Raw genomic sequence first — 27084 nt, 5'->3', positions numbered from 1 at the left:
TCATATCCGCAACTTCTCAAACCTGATACTGTCTTTTTCTCATTAGAATGTTTGGGATGCATGCATATTTTGGACGGTCTCCAGTTGATTCCTAATCTGTATCTATGTTTCGAACATATTTCTGCCCCTTCTGGTACCTCTGTTAAAATAGATCTGTTCAACACAAGTTGAGATTCAGATAATGCGATGGGAATTTTCAGATCTGCGGCATGGTTTGCAACATCATTATTCAGTGATGCTATACTGGTCAGCGAGTGAGCTCTTCGTGGCAGAAATGGGCCGCAAATACCATGATTTCCGTTGTAGAAAATGCACGATCTATATGCCATGGCTGAGTGATGTCCCCTGAAACAAAAAGATGCATTTACTGTCGAGCAAAAGTATGTGTTTGGAGAAGTAGGCCTAAACTTTTATTGGTGCATGAATAAAAAGGATTTTTTTTTGATAAGATTTTATTTAGCCTATGTTTTTTTCAGAATGGACTGAACATGAACAGCAGGAAGCATTGTTCAAATCACCCCATTTTTCTACTGGCTTTCATTCAACAAACCAAAATATAAATAAATCAACTAAACATGAACTCGACTCAGCCTGACACCATGGCATTAGTATGACTGACATTCATAATGCCTGATGATAGAACTATGCTGATTTCACATAGGAACAGACAGTAAACGCATGGTATCTTGGATTGAATTGATGCTGGATTTCAAAACTGCTAATCCCAGATAACCTTTGACCTATTTATAAGCAGACAAATGTGGGAGATTGTAACTTACATGATATATAACTTACATGATATGTAATTGTGATATATAAGGATTGGGGGGATATAAATTCAGCTTTCTTTTTTTTACGTGTTCTTTCATCTTGTCAAGACAAAGAAAAGGAAATTACAAATGGCATGATGGGAAAAAAGTCATGTAAGGCGACAAATACAAATGAAAAAAATCACCTTGCATCTCATAATTACCGGGTTTCAAGATAAAGAATGTATACAAAAGACAAAATTTGCTGAAAACAGCATTTATTTCATAATACATACATATTTTACAGTTTCAAATAGAATCAGCAATGAAATATAGTGGACTTCTGTAGCAAGTGATGGAAATTGGTGATAGAGGCAGACCATGTACATGTCGTGTACATATACCTGTACATTATATGTCAAACAAGGCAACTTTGGACTTGTTTTATTCTTTGTTTTTAAAAGGTCCCATGGATTTTACTATTGGTTTTGTTAGTACAGATATGGAACTTACATTTGTTAATATTAGTTTCAAAATATTAGGATGGGAGTGGGTGTGGCTCGAAAAAGGGCTTCGTATAGCCCGAAGTGGTCTTGAGACCCCCTGTACTGCCATAACCACCAAGGTCCCATGAATGTTTTACTTTCAGAGGATAGTACAGTACTTGTACTATCTTATGCATTAATAAAATCCATGGGACTTTGATGGTTATTAAAAATATGGCCAGAGAAATTCTTAAGTGAATGTTTGCCGAAAGGGATTATAGGTTGTGCCACTCTCCATAACCATCCAGATCCCATAGATTTTTGTACAAAATATTTTAGTACCCAAACCATATAATAAGTTTGTAAAGGAATTTCCTTAGGCAACTTATGGTTACTCTAAATAATTCACTTTGAAAATGGAAAAAAATTTCAAGGGTGTCAAAATCTCCAAACTTTGGGTGTGGCCCAAATGGCAGGAAATGGGTCAATCACATCAAAAATTTGGCTTTTTAAGTTTGGACCATACACAACCTAGAATAAAAATTTGAAAAATATCTGAAGACATCAATGTTCATGCGTGGGCCTATGTTATAAAAAATTCACTCTTAATTGTTCCCATCATATGCATATGGCTATGCACATTCTTGTTCACATCGTCTGCTTGGGCAGGATGTGGATTTAGAAGCGACAGAGGGGCAAACAACCACAACAGCCATTCTGGAATGATGTGGAACATTGGTATTGCTAGTCAGTGAGCTCACACAGGGTGCTGGCTGTGGGCACTCAAGGAGCATGTGGGCCAAGTGCCTGGGGCATGGTTACATTGCTGAGCCCACACAAACAAAAATATATGTGGTGTCTGATGAAGAGACATTTGTTCAGATTTTAATATGCACTCACAAAAGGAACAACAATGGATTGTTCTGCACTTTTTCCTGCAGTACCACAATATTTGTGTTAGAAATAGACCAAGTATTGTGTGTGTGCATTTCCCTTCCTACAGGACAGTATGTGCAGACAATTGGAATGCACCGTTTCCATTTTCATTGTACTTTAATGGATTAATGATGCAAATGTCCATGCATGCCTCTTGTCGTTTTTTTGTCTTACACTTACACATGAATTTTTAAAGGTTTAACAAAGTAATATCTGTTTGTAAATGCTATTTGGTTCATCACACCTGTGTCGACATCCACATTTCAGCACCTTTACCTTTTGTGTCATCATCATTATTAGCATAGGCCTGGTGTTGGCTTAACGGTTAATGTGGCTGGCTCAAGATCTTAGGGTCTTCAGTTCACACCCCTGTTGAGCCGTTGAATTGACACCAGATGGGTTGACTCAGCCTATCATCCTTCTGAGGTCAGCAAAATGAGCACCAGCTTACTGGTAACAGGGGGGGTGGGGGGGGGCATTACATAAGTGGCACAGTCACACCCTCAGAAAATGACGCAGCCAAGGAGCCACAGGCTGCGTACAAATAAATAAATAATAATCATTATCATCATCATCCGAAGTTAGATATCTTTCTTAGCTTTCTCACCAAATATCTTTTGGGGTTACAATAATGGTCTCCACTCCTATTAATGTGGTTTAAAGTCATAGTACCTTCCATTAGATGAGCTGCTACAAAGCTGAAGAACCTCAATCACCTCAATCAATCCTATAGACATGACGACTCTCTGTCTCCAACCCATTGACCGACCTGGCTTGGTAGGACATATTAGCAGTGAGGCTCTCCAGTTTGCAGGAGCACGCAAGCTTCCCTAATACGATCAAAGCACTGGTCCCACATCAAAGTACTGGAAGTTGCTACTCTCTGTCCACACTGCTTGTTCCCATTATCTGCTTGGTGCAATTCCCGATTGCAGGCAGTGCAAATTATACTTCAAATGAAATCAAATTCTCCAGCTTGAAATGTCTGCCACCCAATCGGAGAGAGGTTGGAATGGTTTCTATGCAACTAATTTTCCATGACCTTGAGCCATGCCTCAACCAGTGGCAAGAGGCAGGAGCTCACCATGGGCTTTGCTTTTATTGAGTTTTGTCTGCACTTCCTAAATATAGCTTGGGTCCAGTGCTTGAAACTTGGCCAAGTTTAATGCAGCTGCACTGGAGTTTAAATTTATCAATTTGACTTCATCATGGATCAAACCATGGACCGGATGAGGATAAAAATTGAAGAAAAAAACGATACAAGTTTTTTTCATTACATTATTTCCTCTCTCCTTCAATTTGTGTTGAAGGAAAGAGAAAATTATGTCATGATCTTCATACTTTTACAGCCCCAACCTGTCATGTGGAACTAAAATGTGCTATTAAGGATATAAATATTTATTGTAGAACATAGTTTGCAATTCTATTTGTTCAGTGGGAGGTTATGCCTTAGGAATATGGGTGTGGAATGCCGAAGCAAACATACACACTGTCAGATGTCATTTATCGTCCTTATGGGGAATTAATAAATATATCTGGCAGAGTGTTGGATAGTCAGGGGTCGTTTCCTGGTCTGGGAGACCCAATTGTACCATTGGCTACAAGATTAAGAAATTGGGAGGGTCGGTTTGGACTTTCTTCATAGACCACTGTGGTCAGTTACTCAGCGCCATGATGTTATTGATGAGGCTGGGAATGCGGAAATCTGGCTCCACAGAGGAGGTTTGTTTTTTTTATCCTCTGCCAGCCCAGAATGGCATTGCCAAGGCGAGAGAGGCAGCGACGGAGTGGTAGTGCAGGAAATAACTTTGTTTTTCTCTGTAGAGGAAGACAAAAAGAGGCCCCGAGATGGTTTTAATGTAATGAAAGCATCCTCAAATTGTGATGAGGCCCAGAGAGCCTCAAATTCTTCTACTTCTGACCAATGAACAACTTCACTTCAGTGGAGTTCTCCATCGAGGACGTGTTTCTCACTACCTGATCACGTATTGGGTTGGGTATTTATATAGATGTCAAGGAATGCTGCAGTATGCATTGAACACATGCCTAGTAGCATTGATAGTCGGGAGGTATAGGTGATGCCATGATCAGGTGTTAGCATAGTGGGGATGGAGATTAAGATGGTGAAACAGTGATATAATGTAAGGCAAAGAATGGAGAGGAGGGGAAAATGGTGTGGTGAGGTTTGTGCAGGAGGCCCAAGCTGGAAGAGGTGGGATTAAGAGATGGGTGTTGGGTGTGATGCTGACCGTCAGGGATTGGGTGGCAGTGGGAGAGCATCGGTGACAGTTGGTGTTCCCAGAGAAGATCTGCTTGACATGCTTGTGACCAGACATTGTATTTTGTTACATTTCAAAAAGGCAAGGGAAAGTGGTGGAATTGTCAGTACCATGGAAAGATAATGTGGAAGAGTTGTGTGATAAGAAGATGGAGAGGTACAGTGATATGGTGGCTGAGTACAGGGAAAAAGGATGACGTTAAGTGCATGCTGTTTCAAGTGGGGGGAGAGGGTGTATTAGTAAATCCTTTCCTTCCTCTCTGTTTGAACTCGGGGTTTGTGGGATGAGGGTGGTTGGGGAAGGTGAAGGGGGTGAGCAGGAAGGTGTGTGAGTAAGTAGCATACTAGTTGTAGTAAGAAGATTAGTGTGGATTTGAAGATATATTGAAATAGTTTGAGTGCTGTATTAGAAAATAATGTGAGGTGTGGTGGTTGGTTGGTTTGTGTGTGAGTTGAGAGTGTCTGTGTGCTCCCGTGGGGAGCATAGTTCATGAAATTGAGGTGTTGATTTATGTTGTAGGATGAAGAGGTTTTCCAATCATTGGATAGTGTATCATCTGAGGTGTGCCACAGGATAGAGATGCTCGAGTCTCAGGCCGAGGCTCAGATGTCTGCTCTATCTTGTTTGTTTCAAAATTAATGGACTATTTATTGGTGCAATTATTGTTGGAATGTGTCTTTTTGATTTGCTTCTTTGTATAATCCATCCCAACTGCCTTAACCAATTGTTGAACAAATAGACATATCAGAGTACTCACCAAAGCAAGAGTTTTCTTCAGAAAGGATATATCCCTGTGGGAAAGAACTTCACACAATAGACGTCTCAACTGGCATTATGCTCAATGTGATGTAATCAAGGAAGATGATGAGAAGCTTGAAAGACTGAAGATGTACTTCCCGGTTTGACAGGCCTGAACCTCGGTTCCGTTTACATCAGTTTACATCAAGGACTCCATTTCCCACTGCCCATGTACTACCCTTCCACTTCCTAAACCACAAGAGTAACTTAATGGTTGAGGTTTCCCCTCCACAACCACCTCCTGTTTGTCTGTGTGCTGTATTGTCATCCCACCAGGGATGACTCTATTTACATCAACCTTTCTGTCAATATGGACCATCTTATAACCACCCTTTCCCACTCTCACTTCCTCATATGTAGTTGGATGTTGGCTCATATGTGCTTCCTTGCAGTTCATCAAAGCTAAGGTTTCTGGACTAGATCCATCATGTCTCTCTGTTATCATTTCAACTCTTTGTTGTTAGTTGTGTTTTCATCCAATTATCCGTGTTTTGCCATACTTTGTTGTGAATTATCAAATTTGTTTCGTTGTGAGTGTCTGGCCTCCCACCCCCCCCCCCCTACTCCCCCCAAGGCCTCAGCTCATCACAGTGCCCTTTCTTTCACTGCTCTGATACAAATGACTTTTGGCATGAAAAGGTTGATAGCAGCAGAGTACGTGTCCTCAGCAACTGGCAGAGTGCACAATAAACACTGCCCTTCAGCTTCTAAGCAGTGGAAAAAGCAATGCTTCCAAGATGTAAACAACAGGTGGTGTAAGAGCAAGGTAATCCATCCCACCTTCATCACCAATATGTTGTATAGTAATGGGCAGCAACAGCAGGCAGTTCAGGTCAACAGTTTAATGGCATCTATTCTCAAACCCTTCTCCACATCAGTGATGTAGGACTCAAGTCCATTTTTTGGGGGGACTCACACTCGTACTTGACTCTTCAGGACTCGGACTCAGAATGCCAAGGACTCAAACTCTTCCCAATTGCAGCTTGAATTCCAGCAAAATTTAGGGTACAGTAAAACTTTTACTGTAAAGTAGAAATAAAATAACGCTCATTTGGACCATCCTTTTCATGTGGTACTCTAACCTTTTAACACGATACATCATAATACATTAGCAAAAGAGACATGAAAATATCTTCCAATACATTTTCTAAAGAACAAGGGATGCCATTTATTGTATCAGGAATAAAAGGCCCAAGGATGTCGGCCGGGTCAAAGAGGTCATGCAATCGATCATACATGTGAGCGGAGAGTTATTTTGTGAGGGGTTATGTGCTGAACATTTACACAGAAAAACTGACAGGTGTGTAACATGAATTTATATTCCGCTGGTTCAATTTCTCGACGTTATACATAATTTTGTTACGTGAAAGAGGGGGAGGGATCCATACTTGGAATGTGGTAAGTGTAACATGGTCCGTGTGTTTTATGTCGGTTAGATTGCAATGTAACAGGGATCTATCAGAGTAAATCATTTGTTACACATGACACTAAGGCAGCATATGTAATTTATAGACAGGGTAGACATTAATTATGTGGAGGAAAAACCTCTTGTTTGTGGGTGGGGCTAGGTATGGACTTCCCATTGCAGAGGACAAAAGGGGACCACGTGGCCAAGTTGAAGGCCTACCCATCGCTGGCCCTGCTCATTACTGGTTCTCGTTGCTCTCCTGGTTTCTAAAGTGGATACCATTGAGTTCTGCACCCATGCTGTGCATCGGAGAAAAGGGAAGTCCTGCCTGCATTATTGTGTTGTAAAAGTGAGTTGTGTGGTGCCCAGTGGGTTAGGATTTGAACTTTTATTTCTCCTTTTTGTGTATAAGTTTGTGTATCTCATTCTCCTATTAGTGTCTCCTTGGCTCGCTTGATTTGTTCCGTTATTATAGCATCTTGTTGACCGTCTTCCCTGTATTTTGCTTTATAAAAATAAATCCTCCTTTAAAAGAAAAGGAAGCGTGTTTCAGCCATTTGCTTTCGTGTGTGATTGCCTTCGTTTCGGCTCATTTGGACGACCTTGGGGAATGGTAAAGTAATATTGAATGCAGTGCATATTAAAAGACCACTTGGACCATCTTTTTGGCCGTAACGTCCTGGCTCTGATGAATTCCATGTTCACGGAAACTCAGATGTGACAATATCTTCTTTATTCCACGTTAGATATGGGGTTCGTTTTGCAGGGCCAAGTTGTTAGGGTAAGGGTTAGGTTAGGGTTAAGAATTTATGTGCATACCAAATAAACATTACTTTATAAATCAGGGTTAGGGTTATAGTAAAAGACAGGACTGATAAAATTTTATATTAAGTTTTGAAATTAAATAGTAATTAAAATTCAATGACATCAATGGAAACTTTTATTTTTGTTTGGGTTAGAGTTAGGGTTACATCATTCCACATGTGGTTTTTAAAACAAATCGCATCACAGTTAAGTGTGAAGGGGATTGATATGAGTACAGAAAGTGGTCGGATCTTCCTATTCGACAAAAATAAACAAATTGGAGCATAAATAAGGAGAAAAATTAAAGATTTTAAACATGATTTACAGATTAAATAAGTTATCGAAATATGGTCAGAATCGGTTTCCTCGACAGAAAGTAACCCAGAAATGTCTTTTAAAATAAAAATTAATCTTTAAAAACAATATTTTCCAAATTTGTTCCTGGCAATCCAGAGTTGCTCATCTCTGTGCGAAGTTTAATGCATTTTTTTTGACGTCATACTTCGAAGTCAAACATCTTTATTTAAACTTACAGAGATGAAAGTTAACATGTAAGATCACATTTATCTCCTCTTGACAAAGATATAATAATTTGTCCCTTTCATGTTTCATCTGAGGATGTTTTTATTATTTTATTTTAAAGGGGTGCGTAATATTAGACAACTTGCCTAAATGTTTGCAATGTTTTTTTTAAAGCCCTTGGAAGCACTGAAATGTCTTTTTTGCTCGCCTGTTCGAAGAACAGAGAGCTATAGCGATACCCCCAGCATGAGCGTGAGCGTGAAAATGTTAAAGTTTTTGGTGCAAGTTATTTCCTTTATAATGTTTTTATCAACCACACTATATTTTACTGATTACAATATACAAATACATATATTGCTTTAAAATTATTTGGATCAGACTTCACTGCAATGATTTATAAAAAATATTATTAGACTCGTCTTTTAAAAACGATAAATGTATAAACAGGTGAGCATTGGGTGGCTTTGACACCAACCCTCCGGTTTTATTTGCTCTTACGGTTAATATACAAGCCTCTCATCTCTCCTATTTCCAAAAATGTAACATTTGTTGATGATAAAGCACTTCAAATAACGTTGATTTTTTTTTTTTGATACAATACAACCTAATTTCTCTTTTATTCCTCATTCAACTTTCATTTTTAATTCAACATTTTAACCTCGAGACATGTTGTTGACATGTGTGTTTAATTTATATATGTCAAAATCATCTGTGGCAAGATGTTTGATTAAATTAATTCATTGTTTTTTAACAAGGCCTTGTCAATATAACTATATCAAGACGTTGGGAATTGAACTCTTATTATTATATATTTTTGTCGTTATTTATTATTGTGTAGGTTTTTGAGCGAACCACTGCAAGAGGTCCACAATATGAAATAAAATCTTGACGCAAGTAGCAAGCTACACTGTTAGTCGGTTTTGATATTTTACTGTCTTCATTTACATAATACATAAGCACAAATAAATTCGCTATTTTTTGACACTTTCCAATACATGTTCAGCAAAGGACTCGGACTCGTGACTGCTGGACTCGGACTCAGACTCTGCTCTACACATCACACACACTTCACTAATGGTTCAGCATCATAATTTCTGGTTCATCGTGCATTCATTAGTATTCAAGTAACTCCCAATACCACAGCAGAACAATGTCATGGTCATCACCACCTTCCAACTGACTGCAAAGGACTAGAGCTGAACAATGAATATGAAGAAGACCAAAACAATGGTGGTGAATAAAACAAAATTCAAAATTAACACGAAGATCAACAATGTGAAGTAATTGACCAAGTGTATTCCTGATACATCAGAAGCACAAATGCTTATAACTAATTATGGAGCTAAAGTGGAACAATGAATCTCAGAGCAAGCAGAGCTTTTGCTTGCTTTAAGACCACATGGAACGTGAAATCTGCATTCCTGAGGGTGAAAGGATCCCTTTTTGGTTCTAGAAGGTCTTCAGCAAACAGCTGGATCAGAAACTTTAGAGGTTTGAGATAATCCTGTGTTGCATGCATACTTGGCATCAGCAGATCAGACAGATTTTACAACGATGACATTTGTACATTGAGAGTGTTCACAACATAATATGCAAAAGACAACTGCAATCGTTTTGGCATGTAATCGAATGTCTCCCACAGCACGACTACCAGTTTTCATGAACTGTATGGTACATTGTATAAGGACGAGTAGTAGATCTGGCAAACGCTGAAGAGACACCACTCTTGGGTCAACAGCATTGTGTGTACCATGAAGCAACTCAATCAGTCATGGGTAGAATGCAGTGGAAGATAATCATCTCATCGGCTCTACTCAATCTAAGTGTTGCGAACGGGGAGATATGATTATGATAAGAAATAGTCGTGCAGAATGAGAATGAGGAAAGAGGCTGTAAAAGATGATTTAGAATCTTGTCCTTATGTGTTGGAGAAGAATGAGTGCAATTGTGTCCATTTGGAAAAACAAATGGAAGAAATAAATTACGATGCAAAGATTGTTAATTTTGCGTGAGGTAACACATTTAATGAATTGGAAACCACAAGTAAAGTAGTTTTGAAAGAGGTATTTAGAAGGTTTACTTATATCGACAGTGGCTCATTGTGGGGAATAGTAAAATGCAGTTCACACTCTGGGAGTTTCCTTCAATGGGTGCACTTACAAAGTTCCTTGTGTTATTTCTACACTGTAGACTCTCAGAAAATAATGATCTTTAACACATTTTCAGAGAATTTTTGAAAAAAAACATAATTACAGTATAGTTATATAGTTTAATAAACAAAAACTAATTTCTGCCTGGGGCTGGTGTGAAAAAATCATGACTCAAACTCAAGGACCTCATTGCAAACGGTGACAGCCCACTGAGCTATTGAGTCTTCAGAATAACCTCAATAATTTCTCACATTAACACTGCAAGCTTTATAATGACCAGCGTCTTACGTGCCTGCTAGGCAGACCCAGTGTGTGTGTGTGTGTGTGTGTGTGTGTGTGTGTGTGTGTGTGTGTGTGTGTGTGTGTGTGTGTGTGTGTGTGTGTGTGTGTGTGTGTGTGTGTGTGTGTGTGTGTGTGTTGGAAATAAATCTGAAATCTCATCGATATAATCTAATCACTTGTGATGAAGGTTGTGTTCAAGTTTCATCGAAATTGTGTGTGTAGTTTCAAAGAAGAGAGGAAATACCTTTTGGGGTGGGGGGGGGTCAAACCACCCCCACCCCTTAAACCTCCTTAATGAGCACAAATTTTGATGCAGTCAATATACCTTCATTCGTTTTGAGATATGAAGCTTGTGGCCAAGTTTCATCCATATCTTGTGTTTGGTTCAAGCGATAATGATTGAAGTGTTTATGGACTGACAAACTCACTCACTGAAACTGCTCGATCGTATAAGGTCACCAGACGAAAGTCCAGGTGAGCTAAAAATGATGACAGCTGTTTGAAAAGTTGCACATCATTTTGGACCACCCTGAAAGTACAGTGCCTTCAGAAAGTATTCACACCCCTCGACTTTTGTCACACTTTGTTGTGTTACAGCCTGAATTTAAAATGGATTAAATTTAATTTTTTTGTCACTGATCTCCACAAAGTACCCCATAGTGACAAAGTGAAAACATATTTTGCTAAGTCCAAAGTCTTAACTTGTTTAATTGATTGTGTTGATGTCCTGTAGATATTCCTGAGATTCCACAGGAAGGACAGTTTCATCAGCATATCAAATATGTTGATCACTTCACCACACACTTTGAGACCTTAACTTGATTTCATATAGCACAAAATTATTTCTGCATGATATTTTTTTTCGTGCAGAAATAATTTTGTGAAATAATCAGAAATAATAAACAAAATTATTTCTGCACGATATTATTTCTGCACGATATGTTGGGAATTTTTTCCCAACCAAAAGGTGAGATGTAGTCAACTAATCGATGCTGAAACCAAATGAATTCAGCAGAAACTATGTCTGTGAACTGAGCAGTTATCCTGATGTGGACTGAGGTAAGATGTTATGAAAGGGAAGAAAAAAAGAAAAGCTCGTTAATTTTCCTTGGCAAGTGTGTAGTAGAAACAACAGCAGCTGTATGGTGGTTATGACTCAAGAAATGCCAAAGCAAACGACCAGCAATATAGTACGGAACTGTTTCGCTAATGGTGCACATGCTTGTCAATCAACACCCAAAGGAGGAGACATTTTGAATTCACGCTAATGTGTTACCCACAACCAAGCATCAAACATTTAAGTAGAAAAAGGAAATTGCTTTTTGAAACAGAGCCATGAACACCTCTGTAGCACAGTCATCATCCTGGTAAAAGGAAAAAAATAAGTGCAGCCACATTTCATAGAATAACATCCATATTATAAGTACTCTCAACCATGTTTGGCCTTCTCCTCAGTTACTTACTTTAAAGGGTACTTCTCTCCAATTATTTTCCCAAATTGCTTTCTAAAGAAAGCTTCACAGGTTCCCAAAGCCTGAGTGACTGAAGACGCCTAAAGAGTATGGAGGCCATTTGATGTGCAGTACATTAACATTTTGGATTTGGCTTACTCCGACAAGCAGTGATCTCAAAATTTTACTGTTACAATCATGAGTTTAAAAAAAACTTTCCTGAAACCGAGTGAAGAAACATCACTAGTTATAACATTGTGCTAATGTACGAGTGTAACTACTAGTATTTACTTTGTCTCCAAGTGATAATGCTCAGCAATAACGAACACAATCCGAATTTAACCATCTCTCAACTGATGAAACATCAAGCAAACACAAATGACAAGTTAAAACCTTGCATTCATTGTTATCCTTGCATTCAATATTGAGGGTGGGAATTGATGGGTCAGGGGTGAGAACAACTGGACCTCACAAGGTATTTCCTTGTCAACAGAGAGAGTTCATAGGACATGTTACCCCACACATTCTTGAGAAGAATGTACATGGGTGGCGTCTACGAGCAGCAAATTTGATTGGTTGAGATTATGTAAAATGTAATATTTTGTCCAAGTACTGCTTAATGAAAGGTTTTTGAACGCGCCAGGAAGGGGAATTCTATTTCGTAGTGTGCTAGTGCAGTGCAGGATATAATTCAACTGAAATAAAATAAAGATTTTTTTTGTAGTGCAGTATAATGCTGTCGGATAATACATACAGTGCAGTATAATACATACAGTGTAATACTGTCGGACCCTGCTATTCGAGGGAATTACATTCCTGGAAAATGCCATGAATCCGCGAATAGCGGAGCATTGTTTCAATGGAAAAAGGGGGGGATAGGTTCCCGGCGGTTAGTGATTGGGAACATCAAAAAATCCCATGAAAAACCATGAATATGCCTGCAAAAAACCGTGACTACACCCACGAAAACACAAAAAAAAAAATAAAAAACGTGAAAAAAATGCAAATTCACCCACGAAAAACCATAAAAACACCAGAAATATACGAAGCACAGAGCCCTGAAAAAAATAAAATAAAATAAAATATATATACACGCACGCACGCGCGCACACACACACACACACACACACACACACACACACACACACACACACACACACACACACACACACACACACACACACACACACACCAGTGGGGCATTCTTACACACTGCAAGAAACTACTCGGGTGCATCCTACATGCAGACATAATGAATATAAATTTTATAGATTTGATCATGTAGATTGTGAGAGAGCTTTTTTATTTGATGAAGTGTATTTGTGCTTGAAATCTGCAGCTATATAACTCAAGTAAATCAAGAATTAGTGATTAGAATGATCTCCTTATTTAAAAGTTGATAGCTGTAATTACTTCCACTACTGAGAGTGGACGGAGGTTATGTTTTCATCCCTGTTTATCTGTTTTGTGTTTGTTTGTTTTGTTTGTCTGTGAGCAGGATATCTCAAAACTTTTTGGATGGATTTGGATGAATTTTGGTGGACAAGTTGGGAATTTCAGAAGGACTAATTGATTTGATTTTCAGTGAAGATCTGAATCCGGATCCGGATGAGAATTTTTTTATTTTATTTTATTTTACAATGATTCCTCACCATTGAGAGATTATGCCAAAAATGATATACAGTGTATGAGTATATAAAAATGACACACAGTATACAAAAATGATATGCTGTTACGAATCTGGCAGCCATGAGCACACAACAGCCAGAGTCCTTATAGATCAGTTATATCGGTAAGTACGTGTTTCTAGTTAGGGTCCCGCCCCTAGTCTAATGGGAATTAATTGTACGTGCGCTGCAGAGTTATTTTATAGTTAGGATTTTTACATCACTTACAACAACGACAACAACGCCCATCTTCACTTTCACAACAACACTGCTCGTGGCATTCTTCGCGTGCTCGCCAGCGAATGAGCGCGTGCGTGGGCGGAGTTTAACATGGGCATGTCGTCCCTCTTTGGCCAATTGGTAAGGAGCAGGCGTCTCACCCGCCCCGTCTCCCATTCAATACCATCGCCATTACGCACGTGGTCGGAGGTGAGGAGGTAGGCGGAGCAACAAACATCTCCCATCGGGACTCCACCCAGAAGGGTGGGAGTTGCCCCGCCTACCGTGGGCCTGTCCAATGGAAGACGGCCAGGGAATCGCGCGGTGGGTCCGACCAATCAGGAGGCGAGTGGCCAGGAGAAGAAGCCTCTCCCTCCTGAAGAGGAAGAGTGTGGTTGGCGGGACCAGCGCGGAGACCGGGTGATCGTGGCGATGGCAGAGTGGTGGTCGACGAGAGTTCTGCATGGATCGACGGTGATTGCAGTCTACGGTCCCTTTGTGGTGGCTCACCGTGGTGGTGGTGACCGAACAGTGCGGCAGCCGAGCAACCAGGGACGAGGAGCGTTGGCTTCGGGTCGTGGGTTCGAGTCCCACCAGTGGTTTCGAAGTCAGTGTGGCTGCACGAAGTGGACAGGTACCATGGTCCGGCTTGACCGAGATAGACCCACGAGGTCCATCTCTTCCTGGGGTATTTGCGTGTGCATGTGTGTGTCCGTGGGTCCCGTCTGTTAAGTAGAGCTGTTTAAGTGTTTTCTTTTCATTGTACATTGCATTTTATTCGTGATAACTCTGCTCTGTGTTCCCCTCCCGATTATTCTTTATAAATAAACCCCCTTTGTTAAATGTTCCAGCTCGTTTCTGTTTTTCTTTCATTAGCTTGGCATGCTGTGTATTGAGAGATAGCGAGGGTAAATTGTTCATTTAGTCCGGCACGGCTTTGGTAACTCCGCTCGGTTACGCCGGATCCGAGTCGTTACCTGCCACTCGGATCGGAGAGAGTCGGCCAAGGGTGCAGTTCCCCGGTAGTTAGACCGTGGGTATTTAGGTATATTGAAATTAGGCAAATAACCCTACCCCACGTGGTCGAAGTATTGGCGACCATGGTCCTTTAAGTGACCCGTTGGCTCCAGAGTTATCCGGGGTGACAACCTATAAATTCCGGGTGTTCGGTGGAGCCGACTCGACTGCTCCCCGTAGCGGTCGTGCTCGCCACCGAGACCCGGCCCCATAACAATACAGTATATGAGTATATAAAAATGACATACAGTATACAAAAATGATATACAGTATATGAGTATATAAAAATGACATACAGTATACAAAAACGATATACAGTGAGTATATGAAAATGATGTACAGTATACAAAAATGATATACAGTATACGAGTATATAAAAATGACATGCAGTATACAAAAACGATATACAGTATATGAGTATATGAAAATGACATACAGTATACAAAAATGATATACAGTATACGAGTATATAAAAATGACATACAGTATACAAAAATGATATACAGTATACGAGTATATAAAATGACATACAGTATACAAAAACGATATACAGTATATGAGTATATAAAAATGACATACAGTATACAAAATGATATACAGTATATGAGTATATAAAAATGACATGCAGTATACAAAAACGATATACAGTATATGAGTATATGAAAATGATGTACAGTATACAAAATGATATACAGTATACGAGTATATGAAAATGACATACAGTATACAAAAACTATATACAGTATATGAGTATATAAAAATGACAGTATACAAAATGATATACAGTATATGAGTATATAAAAATGGCATACAGTATACAAAAACGATATACAGTATACGAGTATATGAAAATGATGTGCAGTATACAAAAATGATTGATATACGGTATACGAGTATATGAAAATGATATGCAGTACACAAAAATGATATACAATATACGAGTATATAAAAATGACATACAGTATACAAAAATAATATACAGTATACGAGTATATAAAAATGAGATACAGTATACAAAAATGATATACAGTATACGAGTATATAAAAATGACATACAGTATACAAAAACGATATACAGTATATGAGCATATATAAATGACATACAGTATCCAAAATGATATACAGTATATGAGTATATAAAAATGACATACAGTATACAAAAACGATATACAGTATATGAAAATGATGTGCCCGATACAAAATGATATACAGTATAGGAGTATATAAAAATGACATGCAGTATACAAAATGATATGCAGTATATGAGTATATAAAAATGACATACAGTATACAAAAACGATATACAGTATATGAAAATGATGTACAGTATACAAAATGATATACAGTATAGGAGTATATAAAAATGACATGCAGTATACAAAATGATATGCAGTATATGAGTTTATAAAAATGACATACAGTATACAAAAACGATATACAGTATACAAGTATATGAAAATGATGTGCAGTACACAAAAATGATACACAGTATACAAAATTATATACAGTATATGAGTACATAAAAATGACATACAGGATACAAAAACGATATACAGTATACGAGTATATGAAAATGATGTGCAGTATACAACAATGATATACGGTATACGAGTATATGAAAATGATATGCAGTATACAAAAATGATGTGCAGTATACAAAAATGATATATGGTATACGAGTATATGAAAATGATATGCAGTATACAAAAATGATATACAGTATATGAGTATGCAGTATACAAAAATGATATATGGTATACGAGTATATGAAAATGATGTGCAGTATACAACAATGATATACAGTATATGAGTATATGAAAATGATATGCAGTACACAAAAATGATATACAGTATACAAAAATGAGGTGGATACAGTATACATGGCAAAAATACAGTATACAAAAAAATTTTCTAACAAAAAGTATGCAGTATACGAGTGTATAAAAATGATATGATATACAGTATACGAGTGTATAAAATGATATGATTTACAGTATACAAAAATGATCTTCTTTCGGCTGCTCCCGTTAGGGGTCGCCACAGCGGATCATCCGTATGATCCGCATAGTGATTTGGCACATGTTTTACGCCGGATGCCCTTCCTGACGCAACCCTGGTCACCTCTTACGACACAGGGATATGGTACACCTATTTTAACCGGGGTATACACCGGCCCAGTATACTGTTACTCATTTCGCCGACCTCGGAAGGGTGACAGGCTGAGTCAACCCCCTGGTGTATTAATTCAGTGGCCCAACGGGGCTTGAACTCAGGACCTTTTGGATCCCAAGCCGCTGCCCTAACCACTGCGCCAACACACCAGGCTAAGTATACAAAAATGATATACAGTAAATAAAGTATTTCAAAAAAAAAGTTATGACAAAACTCAGTGGATGAGTTGGTTAGGTGACAACAACAAGCCGACTCCCTCGACTGGAACTGGATAAGAAAAATAAGAACTTTACTTTAACTGCCTCAGAACGATCACACCGGTGCTTATATGGGCTCCGGCATGTGACATTGCCTTACCCGCTGATTGGTGTCCAGCTTTTGATGTCGAGCCATGGCGTCATCCAAGAGGGATAAAATGTGGAGCAGTCAGGGATCACATGAGCAAGAACCTTTTCTGCCCCGGTAAATGATGTCAATCCTCTGACTTTCTCAAGGACTAAGCAAGTGGAGAGCATAGTCACACGGTGTGGGCTTGCATGGATAGTACCAGTCAACCAAATCCTGGTGACGATGGTGGTACTTTTCAGACATATCTGTCTGTCTTTGTCTTTGTCATAACTGTCTGGAGCAGAGAGGAAAAGTCGACATTTATGCAAGGCATGCAAAGCCAGTCTCAGGTTATGAAGAAGCTTATCCAAAGTGTTACTGCCACAATAGAGGTCATCAGTGATGGTGAGCTTGGCGACGGTCCCTTTTTCGAGATCTCTCAGGATGCGGAACATGAGTTCTTTGAGTGCAGTTTCTGACCCAGGCACGCCAATAGCGGATGTGGTATATACACATATTCCACGGAAAGCAGTATTTCATGTCATGATAGGATAACATAATTTGGTAGAAGATACTCGTGAGGTCAGTGGCAATGAGATACTTCCACCGAGCATTTTTGTGGAGGGCGGAACCGACGTTTGGCATCAGCAGGATTGGGGTTTACTGTACCGGCCTATGTCAGCACAGGCCATGACTGGGTGAAAACCACCAATGGGCTTTTTGATCAGGAATGAGGGATTCAGGTATTCATTGGTTATGCCCATGTCTCTCAGGTGGGCAAAGACACCAAAGTTTTCCAGATCATCAAACTTGTGTTGCAGTTTGCCTCTCTTATCATGCGTGTACCGTGGTAGACTGCCTTCGCGTTCTGGTGATCCATGTTAACAACAGCCACAAAGGGGCCAGCAGCACTGTTGTAGCCTTGGGACACTGGGTCAATCACGTTCATCATAGTCTTCAAGGAGGCACAAAACCTCAATTGCATGTCAGGAGTGAACGTATTGTCATAGTCGAGGGAGACAGTTGTGGAGTGTCCTAAGGGAGGAGTGGTGTGTCTTTGAACTTTGTAGACATGGTCAAATTTGAAGAAAAAAAAACATGAACAAGGGAAGCATTTCATGTTAATGTTGGGCACTCATTCTTTCTGGACATACTTTGGTATGCTGAATCCGATTCAAGTGTTTGCTGGACTGGATTTTGAGGTTTTAACCCTTTTATGGCCGACTCAAAATACCAGCCGTTTTTCAGCACATTCACTTAACTCGTGCACTGGAGTTTTTGGTATTGACAATAAAAATCTACCACAAAACAACATTTAGTCGTGATAATTGTATATTCTGTACAGTATTGGCTATAAATACGTGGTGAAATGTCAATTAGGAGCTAAAACATTGAGCGATTTTACATACAGTATGTACTGAAATTCTGGCGATTTGACAGTCGGGTTGCAATGCAACCAAACTACGTCATGTTTTGTGAAATTGCTTGCCTATATGAATTAGTCAAAAGTGTGTATGATGTTTAAAGATTCCATCTTGCTGCAGAGAGTAACCAGTGATGGGTGCCCATCTGCACTTCGGGCACAGGCAGCTAGCTGAGCTGGCATTCACAGCAATCCGAGAGTCTCAAAACCCAAAGTGCAGCTGGACTACTTTCACTGAAAACATTAGCACCACCGACCCAGAAAAGACTACTGCAGGATACTTGCCAATTATCTAGGCCCCTGCACATGAACTTGATTCTACCATACTTTCGGGTGAATTCTACCATACTTCTTCCTTTATGATCATGTAAATAATGCAAGGTGGGGTGCAGTCTACCTGTCCGAGATGAATAGGCTGCTTACAGAAATTCGTCTGGAGTTCAAGAGGCAACTTTGTTGTCAAGAAGTCTGGTCGTCACTTCAATCAGGTAGACCCAGACCAGAGCAATGAGTGGCTGAATGCACCAGGAAAGAGGAGCAGGGGGTTGGTTGGCATCACCAGACTTGGATCAGCACTGAGCAAATGCACACTCGTGGTATCTACGTACAATAATAGCTTCTCAGACCAAGGGGATTCTGATGATGAGTGATGAAGAGGATGACCACTCATACAATAAGCGTACCAGAGGAACGATGGCCAAATATACTGCAGATGAAGACAATGTGGTAAAGGCATTTCAGCAGCGCAATGTGATCGCCAGAGAAGCTTCCGCATCCACACTGGAAAATATTGTCAACAAGGGTCTGGCTACCTATGACATTCAAAAATCATTGCTTGGTGCTTGTCAGTTGGGCCAAATGCAGCTCGAAAGCTTTGTTAAAGAACGTCAATGTAAATCACAGGAGGCTGAAGAGTGTTTCGACTTCGAAGCACACATACATAGAAGAATAAGGCTCCAACATTTGCCTCATTGTCTTCGGGTCCTGAATTGGAGCCCCTGTCAGGCCACTGAAATAACACTGGGTGGGTTGACTCAGCCTGTCATCCTTCCGAGGTTGGCGAAATGAGTCCCAGCTTACTGAGTGAATAAGACATTAGAGTATCATGCGTCGGAGTGGCGACCCGTCCAGGACTGTACCCCTCAGCCAAATGAAACTGCCTCGGCAGCCCTATGTACATCATGGTGTGAAAGGAATTGTTATTGTTGTTGTTTGCCTCGTTCTACATCATAGTAAACCAAACTAAAGGCAAGCAGAACTCTATTAAAATGGACAGAAATATCTTACAAACATTAATAACTGCTTACAGAGCAGGGCACATAGTCCACTGAGACAAAATCTTCCAGAAAAAAACTGATGCCAGTGTCACTGTCGCTCGCAAAAACCGATGGAAGCCCACACACAGCAAATAACTCACTGCTCGCCAAAGTGATAACCGCTGATGTCACTACCCTGCCAACTGTAGCTTTACGTTGGATAACCTGCTTTTGGTCATTGATGGCCAAACATTGGTGATGGCTCTGGGAAAACCAACAGACAAAATGACATTTGGTGAATATTTAGAAACATTTGCCAAAACGGTATACACCATGGGAGAAGCCGATCACAGGATTGATTGAGCATTTGATAGATATTGGAAAGACTCCATCAAAGCGGGTACAAGAGTGAAACGCAAACACAGCATACAACCTGTGAGACGTCGTGTAGAAAGTCACACAGTACCGCTACCAGCAAAATGGTCAAACTTTATGACCCTGGAAAAAAAACAAAGAACATCTTGCTTTGTTTCTATATGATCACCTTGTTTGATACAACCCGACAAACAAAATTGTTGTGGTTTCTGGAGGATTTACGAAACCTAAAATGGTGATGACTTCAGACCCAGAGCTTGATGTCACAGCACTTGAAGCAGATCATGAGGAGGCTGATACCCGTATTGTACTCCACTGCCTTCTTGTCAATGTGGACTCGACAGTCGTGTCAATGTGCGACTGATGGACTCGTGCTATTGCTGACCTGTGATGGCAAATTGCCACGTTCATATTTGTGAATGAAATCTGACACTGCTAAGACCCCCAAGTTTATTCCAGTGCACGATGTTCGAAAAAAAAAAAAAACTTGATAGCCCCTCAAGTTGACGCAATACTTTTCTTTCATTCCTTAACGGGGTATGATGGTGTGTCTCAATTCTTTGGTCACAGCAGGTCAACTGCTTGGCCAGTGTTCAAGGAACACCATGACCTTTTGGACAGTGTAGGTCGAGGCAAAGGTGAATTTACCGATGATGTTGTCAAATAATCTGAGGTTTTAACTGCAAAGTGTTATGGAGTACCAGATGTAGACAGTTGCGACAAGGCACGAGTCAAGTCTCTCTATCGAGTGCAACCTGTGGGTGCTGGTTGCATGATTGGTTGGGACGCGGCTATGCCGCTGATGCAGTGTCCCCCTTACCAGTACACTGGTACTCATTTTGCTGACCTCGGAAGGATGACAGGCTGAGTCAACCTCCTGGTGTATTTTAATTCAGCGGCCAACAGGGCTTGAACTCAGGACCCGAGGATCCCAAGCCGCCACCCGAACCACTAAGCCAACACCAGGCTTACGAGTCAAGTTATTCTGCATCGAGCGGTCTCAAGAAACTCGACCTCCAACATCTAATGCAGCATGATTCCACATTGTGCATGTGCACCATCCATGTCAAGTGTGCAATCAAGTGTCTGGAACCAATCACACTCTCTCCATCCATGTCTCCCCCGCATGTTACATCCATAGGCTGGATCTACGAAGATGAAAAGCTGGTGCCATGCTTACTCTCCCTCGCTCCAAATCGTAAAGCATGTGCGGAGATCGTGTGTGTGTGTGTGTGTGTATGCGTGCGTGCGTGCGTGCGTGTGTGCGTGTGGTTTTTGGCCCTATCTCTCAATGGTGAAGAATCACTTCAAAAATTCTAGTTGTTGGCACTGGATCCGGATCTGGATCCAGATCTTCACCAAAATCTAATCAGTTCATCCTTGTCAAACACCCAACCTGCCCACAACATTTCATTCGGATCTGTCCACAACTTTTTGAGATATCCTACACACAAACAAACAGACAAGCAGTCATAGACTGGTACTTACGAAATCGTCAACTTGACCTCTGACCTTGTCTAATAAAAGCTGTCTCTCGAGAAGGTAGCGACGCAAACCAGAAGTCTCTCCGATGATTCTGTACCAAACCATCAAAAATCGAATGTTTGACCTCACTGTGACCTTGACCTTTGACCGATTTTGACCAAAATCTAATGAGCACTAGCTATCACCCTCCTGAATCACGTGATGTAATTTGACATTGTAGCTTCTTCCGTTCTCGAGTTATAACTTTTTTTTGGATGTTTGACCTCACCGTGACCTTGACCTTTGACCGATTTTGACCAAAATCTAATCAGCGCTAGCCATCACCCTCCTGAATCACGTGATGTAATTTGACAATGGTAGCTTATTCTGTTCTCGAGTTATCATGCCTACAAACACACACACACAAACACACAAACAGGCACACACAAATAAACACACAAACACACACACACACAAACAAACACACAAACACACACACACACACACACACACACACACACACACACAAAAACAAACACACACACACACACACAAAAACAACCACACACACACAAACAAACAGACACACACAAACCAACACACAAACAGACACACACAAACAAACACACAAACAGACACACACAAACAAACACACAAACAGACACACACATGTACACACACACGTACACACACACACACACACACACACACACACACACACACACACACACACACACACACACACACAAACAGATGACGGAAGTCATCAATATACAGTAGACTAGGCGTAAGTCGGCAGCGTGTAACTCGTCTCTTCGCCTAAGTCGGCAGCGTCAAAAAGTCCCGAATTTATCTCATATTAAGTCCCTATGAATAAAGGGTCATCCCTCTGTAAGTCGTCATCTCTAAGTCGTCACTTCGTCTAAGTCGTCAGATGTTGTCCGTTCCCACGTAATGGAAACTCAAGTAAATTACCACTCCTTACTCGTCACACAGAACTGCTGCCTCGTGAGAATCCCGATTTCATGGAATTGTGATGCTCGCTCATTGGTTTACACCGCCAGTGATAGCCTATTTATAACTGTGTACACACGTTGATCGCACTGCAGGCAGGACAATGGCGACTAAGTGTAAGCTTACAACTAAAACCTACCAAGAAAAAATACAACATTATCCAGTTTTGCGAGGCAAACCCACTGATGAAGAAAACAGCCATAGCTGAGAAGTTGGACATCAAACGGCAGACATTGAACGATATCTTGAAGAATAAGGGCACGATGTTTGGACAAGTGGAGAAGATCGCGAGGCCGGAGGTAAGTGTGAAATGTGTGTCCTTTGAAGATGTCGATGACGCGCTCATCATCTGGTTTCGGCAAATGTCGGCTCAGCCAAATATTCGGTTGGACGGTGAAATGTTGCTGCTGAAGGCATGTAAATTCGCTGCGGACCTTGGGCATGATGATGCCGAGACCTTGCCGATGCACTGGATAGACAGATTCAAAGTGAGGTGGGGAATCGGTAAGGTCAAGAAGTGCGGCGAATCAGGCAGCGTGGATTCGGCAGTGGTGCACGACTGGAAGGATGGCAAATTGAAAGACATCTTGGAAAGGTATCAGCCTCGGGATGTGTACAATGCCGATGAGACTGGGCTTTTCTGGCAGATGCTGCCAGAAAAGTCTTTGGGGTTCGTTGGTCAATCCCATCATGGTGATAAGCAGGTGAAGTTGTTGTCTTACAGTTGTTCATTATCTTTACTTTTGATAAATTGATTCATGAATTCCATCTTTGCTTGATCACTTTCCAACTCACCAATGAACCCCCACCTATGTCCCGAGGATTGTGTTTTCCTTTTGGTACAATAGCCGGCTCTCACACATACGTGTCCAGGCCACGCGCGACTTCATCCTTCACCCCACAGTCATCATGAATGTTCGCATACGCGTAAGTCGTCACATTTCTAAGTCGTCACTTTTTTCTCGGTCCCGATGGTGACGACTTACGCCTAGTCTACTACTTACAAAATCTAACAAATTCAACTGGCCAATATACATGAAAGATCTTCGATTTTGCAAATAACAAACAGACAGAGAGGGTGAAAACTTCTGAATCTTGGCTTCTGAGAGATCTTCTGAATCTTGGCTCCTCCTTCACCTTCGGTGGTGGAAGTAAATATGGCCGCTATTTTGAGTCGGCCATTAAAAGGGTAAAAACTCAGAATCGAATGTGGCAAACACTTTAATCAAACTCAGCATATCCTAAAATACAAAGTGTGCCTGAATGACAATCATTCACATGAAATGATTCCAACCACCTTTTTCAGCCCTTTTTTTTCAAAATTTGTCCTTGACGATAGGCCTATAAGGTCTTGGTGGAAGCATCTGGGTAATCCTTCCGACTTGGGTAGGAACACTGGGTGGATCTGGCAAAACTGCTCCGGTCGTTTGAGTGCCTGGGGTTCATTGGTTAAATTGGAGATCTGAAACTTCACACTGATGCTATGGATGATACCAGGAGGGAGCAAGAGTTAAATTACAGGGGTTACAGTGATCTTGCAACAGTGGCATCTGTGTGAGGTTTGAGTGCAAACATTGTCAACACTTGAAATGTCATTTGGAAGCTCCACTTCAATCAACTCTGGTTCCTCATCAAGGAGTTCGTCGAGGGTTACAATGTTGATGGCGTCGTCACCCTCAGCCGTGTCGTCCTCGTTGTCCGAGTCGGCCTCAGGCGGTTCGACAACATCGTCGAGGTCAAGCAACAGATCCACATGGCCGCCATATTGGGTGAAAGCCTTCACGAAGTTGGACCCGTTGTCGGTGGTTGTCCTGACCACCTTGTCCTGAATGTTGACGCGCTCGTAGACCAGGACCATGGCCTCCCTTATGACATCATAAGTGTGGCGACCAATCATACGGGTACAGGTGAGGACAGCATGCTTCCTGGCCCTGGTGGTTGGGTCAATCCAGTGAGCTGTCATACCGAGGAAAGATCTAAAACAAAGAAACAGACATAAGAATACAATTTATTTTCTTAAAAAGATAACAAGTTTTTAAATTGTCATAAAATTGCGTATTCTACTATCTACATTATTGAATAGATGATATACACAGACTATTGAATATTGATGTTTCTTTTTATAATAATTTGCGTAAATTAAACTAAAATAAAATATAATAATCAGTGTGTTAATCAATAATCACTTAATCAGTGATTACTGATTAAGTGATTATCGATTAATACATTGATTATTAAGTTTTATTTTGAACATTTTAAAATAAAAGTTAAGCTTAATTTACGCAAATTATTATAAAAAGAAACATTAATGTACGACAGTCTGCATTATTGAATTGTGATTAGTACTGATTAATGATTAAGTGATTATTAAGTTTTATTTTAAACATTTTGAAATTAAACTGAGGTTCAAGTTAAGCCAATTTTTATTACAAAAAACAGTAATATTCACTTTTTTGCATAATTATTTATTTTACCAACTACATTAAAACTTTTAAAGTCGTTAGTACAATAAATATTTATAAATACATTTATGATAATTACCTATTGTGAGCAGTCCAACAGTCGGCAGTGGTCGCCAAGTAGGTCAGCCCATCAAATGTGTTGATGAGGGCCTCCTCGACTGCCCGTTGTTTGTCATCAATGCGCCTGCCCAGGGTGCGGCGGGACAAGCTGATCTTTGTTGGGTTGAGGGTCCTCACCAGGTCAACAAACTCCTCGGACTCAACCACGTGGAGTGGGAGTATGTTGCTGATGAAAAGGCGGACTATCTTCTCGTCAACAGTGGACTGGCGTACGGCAGTGCCAGTGCTGGCTGAGCCCAGGGCCTCGCCGATGGTGGGCTGCCGGAGCCGGACCTTCTTGGCGGGCAGCTCGGGGGTGGCGGAGCCAGAGCTGCGCACGCTGCTGTTGCCGGAGGTGTGGTGGCGGCGCTTTCCACGGCCAGAGCCAGCCTTGATCTCCTCCTCAAACTGGATAGCTACGGATGGGTGGATCCTCTTGATGTGGGACTTCAAATTATTAAGGCTGGTGACATGGCCTCGAACAATTTTCTTAGTTGGGCGGCATTTTTGGCACTCAAAATAGAGTACCTTTTCGTTGTTCTTATCCTGACGGATGAGCTTGAAGTAGTTCTCCAGGTGGGGCCAGGGGTTTTGGAAAGGCTTCTGGTCCTGGCTGGCGGCGGCCTGGCTGCCAGATTGCTTTGAAGTTTCCACCACAGACATAGAGTCAGATTGGGACTCAGAAGTTCCTGAGACAGAGGCTATCTCAATGTCGAGAACTTCTTCTTGGTGTTCCATGGTTGTAGACTGTAGTCTTGTAAGTTGCAAAGAATGCTTGGTAACTGGTAAGCAAGAACTGAACGCTGTCAAGTTGACGATGATATTGAAGAACCTGAAAAAAAGTGAAACGATAAAAATGTTATCGGACAAAAAGATTAACGGACATTATCGGACTAAAAAAATCGAGTTTTCGGAAGTTAACTTGTCCGATTACGATAAATGGAAGTTAACTTCCGATAATAGTCCGATTAAAAAAGTTACCTTCGATAATTATCTGTTATCGGATTATCGCTTTTGTGCCCAACACTGCCGCTTAGGTATGAGATGTGTGGTAGCCATACTGATGGAGGGCAGTTGTGAATCCCATTGTGGAATGTAAGATGATATTTATGGTACAGCTGCGGAATGAGCTGGTTAGCTGCTCACCTTCTTGGGAGGGCTTGGAGTCGTTTCCATTCTGAAGATGGCTCTCGTAACAGTGATATTTCACAGATAGTCGTCCCCGAGGTGAAGAGTGTATGAGAGTGTTTCCGGATGCTGTCTCCACACCATGAGGGTTAAAGATAATCTTCAGAATGCACACCATGGCCAAGCACCAGTCTTACCAATGTGGGAACAATTTTTATTTAGAGCATGAACATTCAAGCCAAATCAGGGAAACCTGCCAAAAACCCACCCAACCACCTCATGCCGAAGCCGACACCAAGGTATAAAACACACACTGGTGATAATGTTGAATGACAGGTCTAAACCCATATATTTGAGATCAAGGATTTCATCTCCATCTATAATTACAGCAATCTCTGTGTGTCTGTCTGTCTGTCTGTCTGTCTGTCTGTGACCGCTGTTTCTCGACAACCACTGGTCCGATCTAATTGAAACTTGCCAGCTATATTGCTGGGGACCCGAGTATGTGCATGCACGTACGGGCACACGTCCATGCACGTATGGGCACGCAAGAGCGAATGAATGGCCTGTGTGGTTGTTTCTGGCACACGGTTTGAA

General features: G+C 40.8%; 2 protein-coding genes across 5 annotated transcripts in view; one reads left to right on the top strand and one right to left on the bottom strand.

Moving 5' to 3' along the window:
* LOC147022854 (uncharacterized) overlaps positions 1-27084 on the top strand; it is a 193434-nt gene that overhangs the window by 78035 nt on the left and 88315 nt on the right. The gene's annotated exons all lie outside the window — the stretch shown is intronic.
* On the bottom strand, positions 24016-26276 carry LOC147022856 (uncharacterized). The gene is made up of 2 exons (XM_085887113.1): positions 25340-26276; positions 24016-24774 (listed from the first exon to the last, which is right to left on the bottom strand). Exons 1-2 carry the CDS (start codon positions 26095-26097, stop codon positions 24309-24311), a joined length of 1224 nt encoding a protein of 407 aa, XP_085743239.1. The 5' UTR covers positions 26098-26276; the 3' UTR covers positions 24016-24308.

This window comes from Eptatretus burgeri, chromosome 7 (assembly GCF_056783735.1).
Source record: "Eptatretus burgeri isolate ZD-2024b chromosome 7, Ebu_testis_v1, whole genome shotgun sequence".
Classification (NCBI taxonomy): Eukaryota; Metazoa; Chordata; class Myxini; order Myxiniformes; family Myxinidae; genus Eptatretus; species Eptatretus burgeri.
The sequence above is the reverse complement of the archived record's forward strand: the minus strand, read 5'-3'. Positions and strand labels throughout refer to the sequence as shown.

Coding starts and splice junctions, on each gene's coding strand:
- LOC147022856 (XM_085887113.1), bottom strand. CDS start 26,097: ATGGAACACCAAGAAGAAGTTCTCGACATTGAGATAGCCTCTGTCTCA. Junction 24,775..25,339: donor TGTTGGACTGCTCACAATAG/GTAATTATCATA, acceptor TCTTTGTTTTAG/ATCTTTCCTCGGTATGACAG.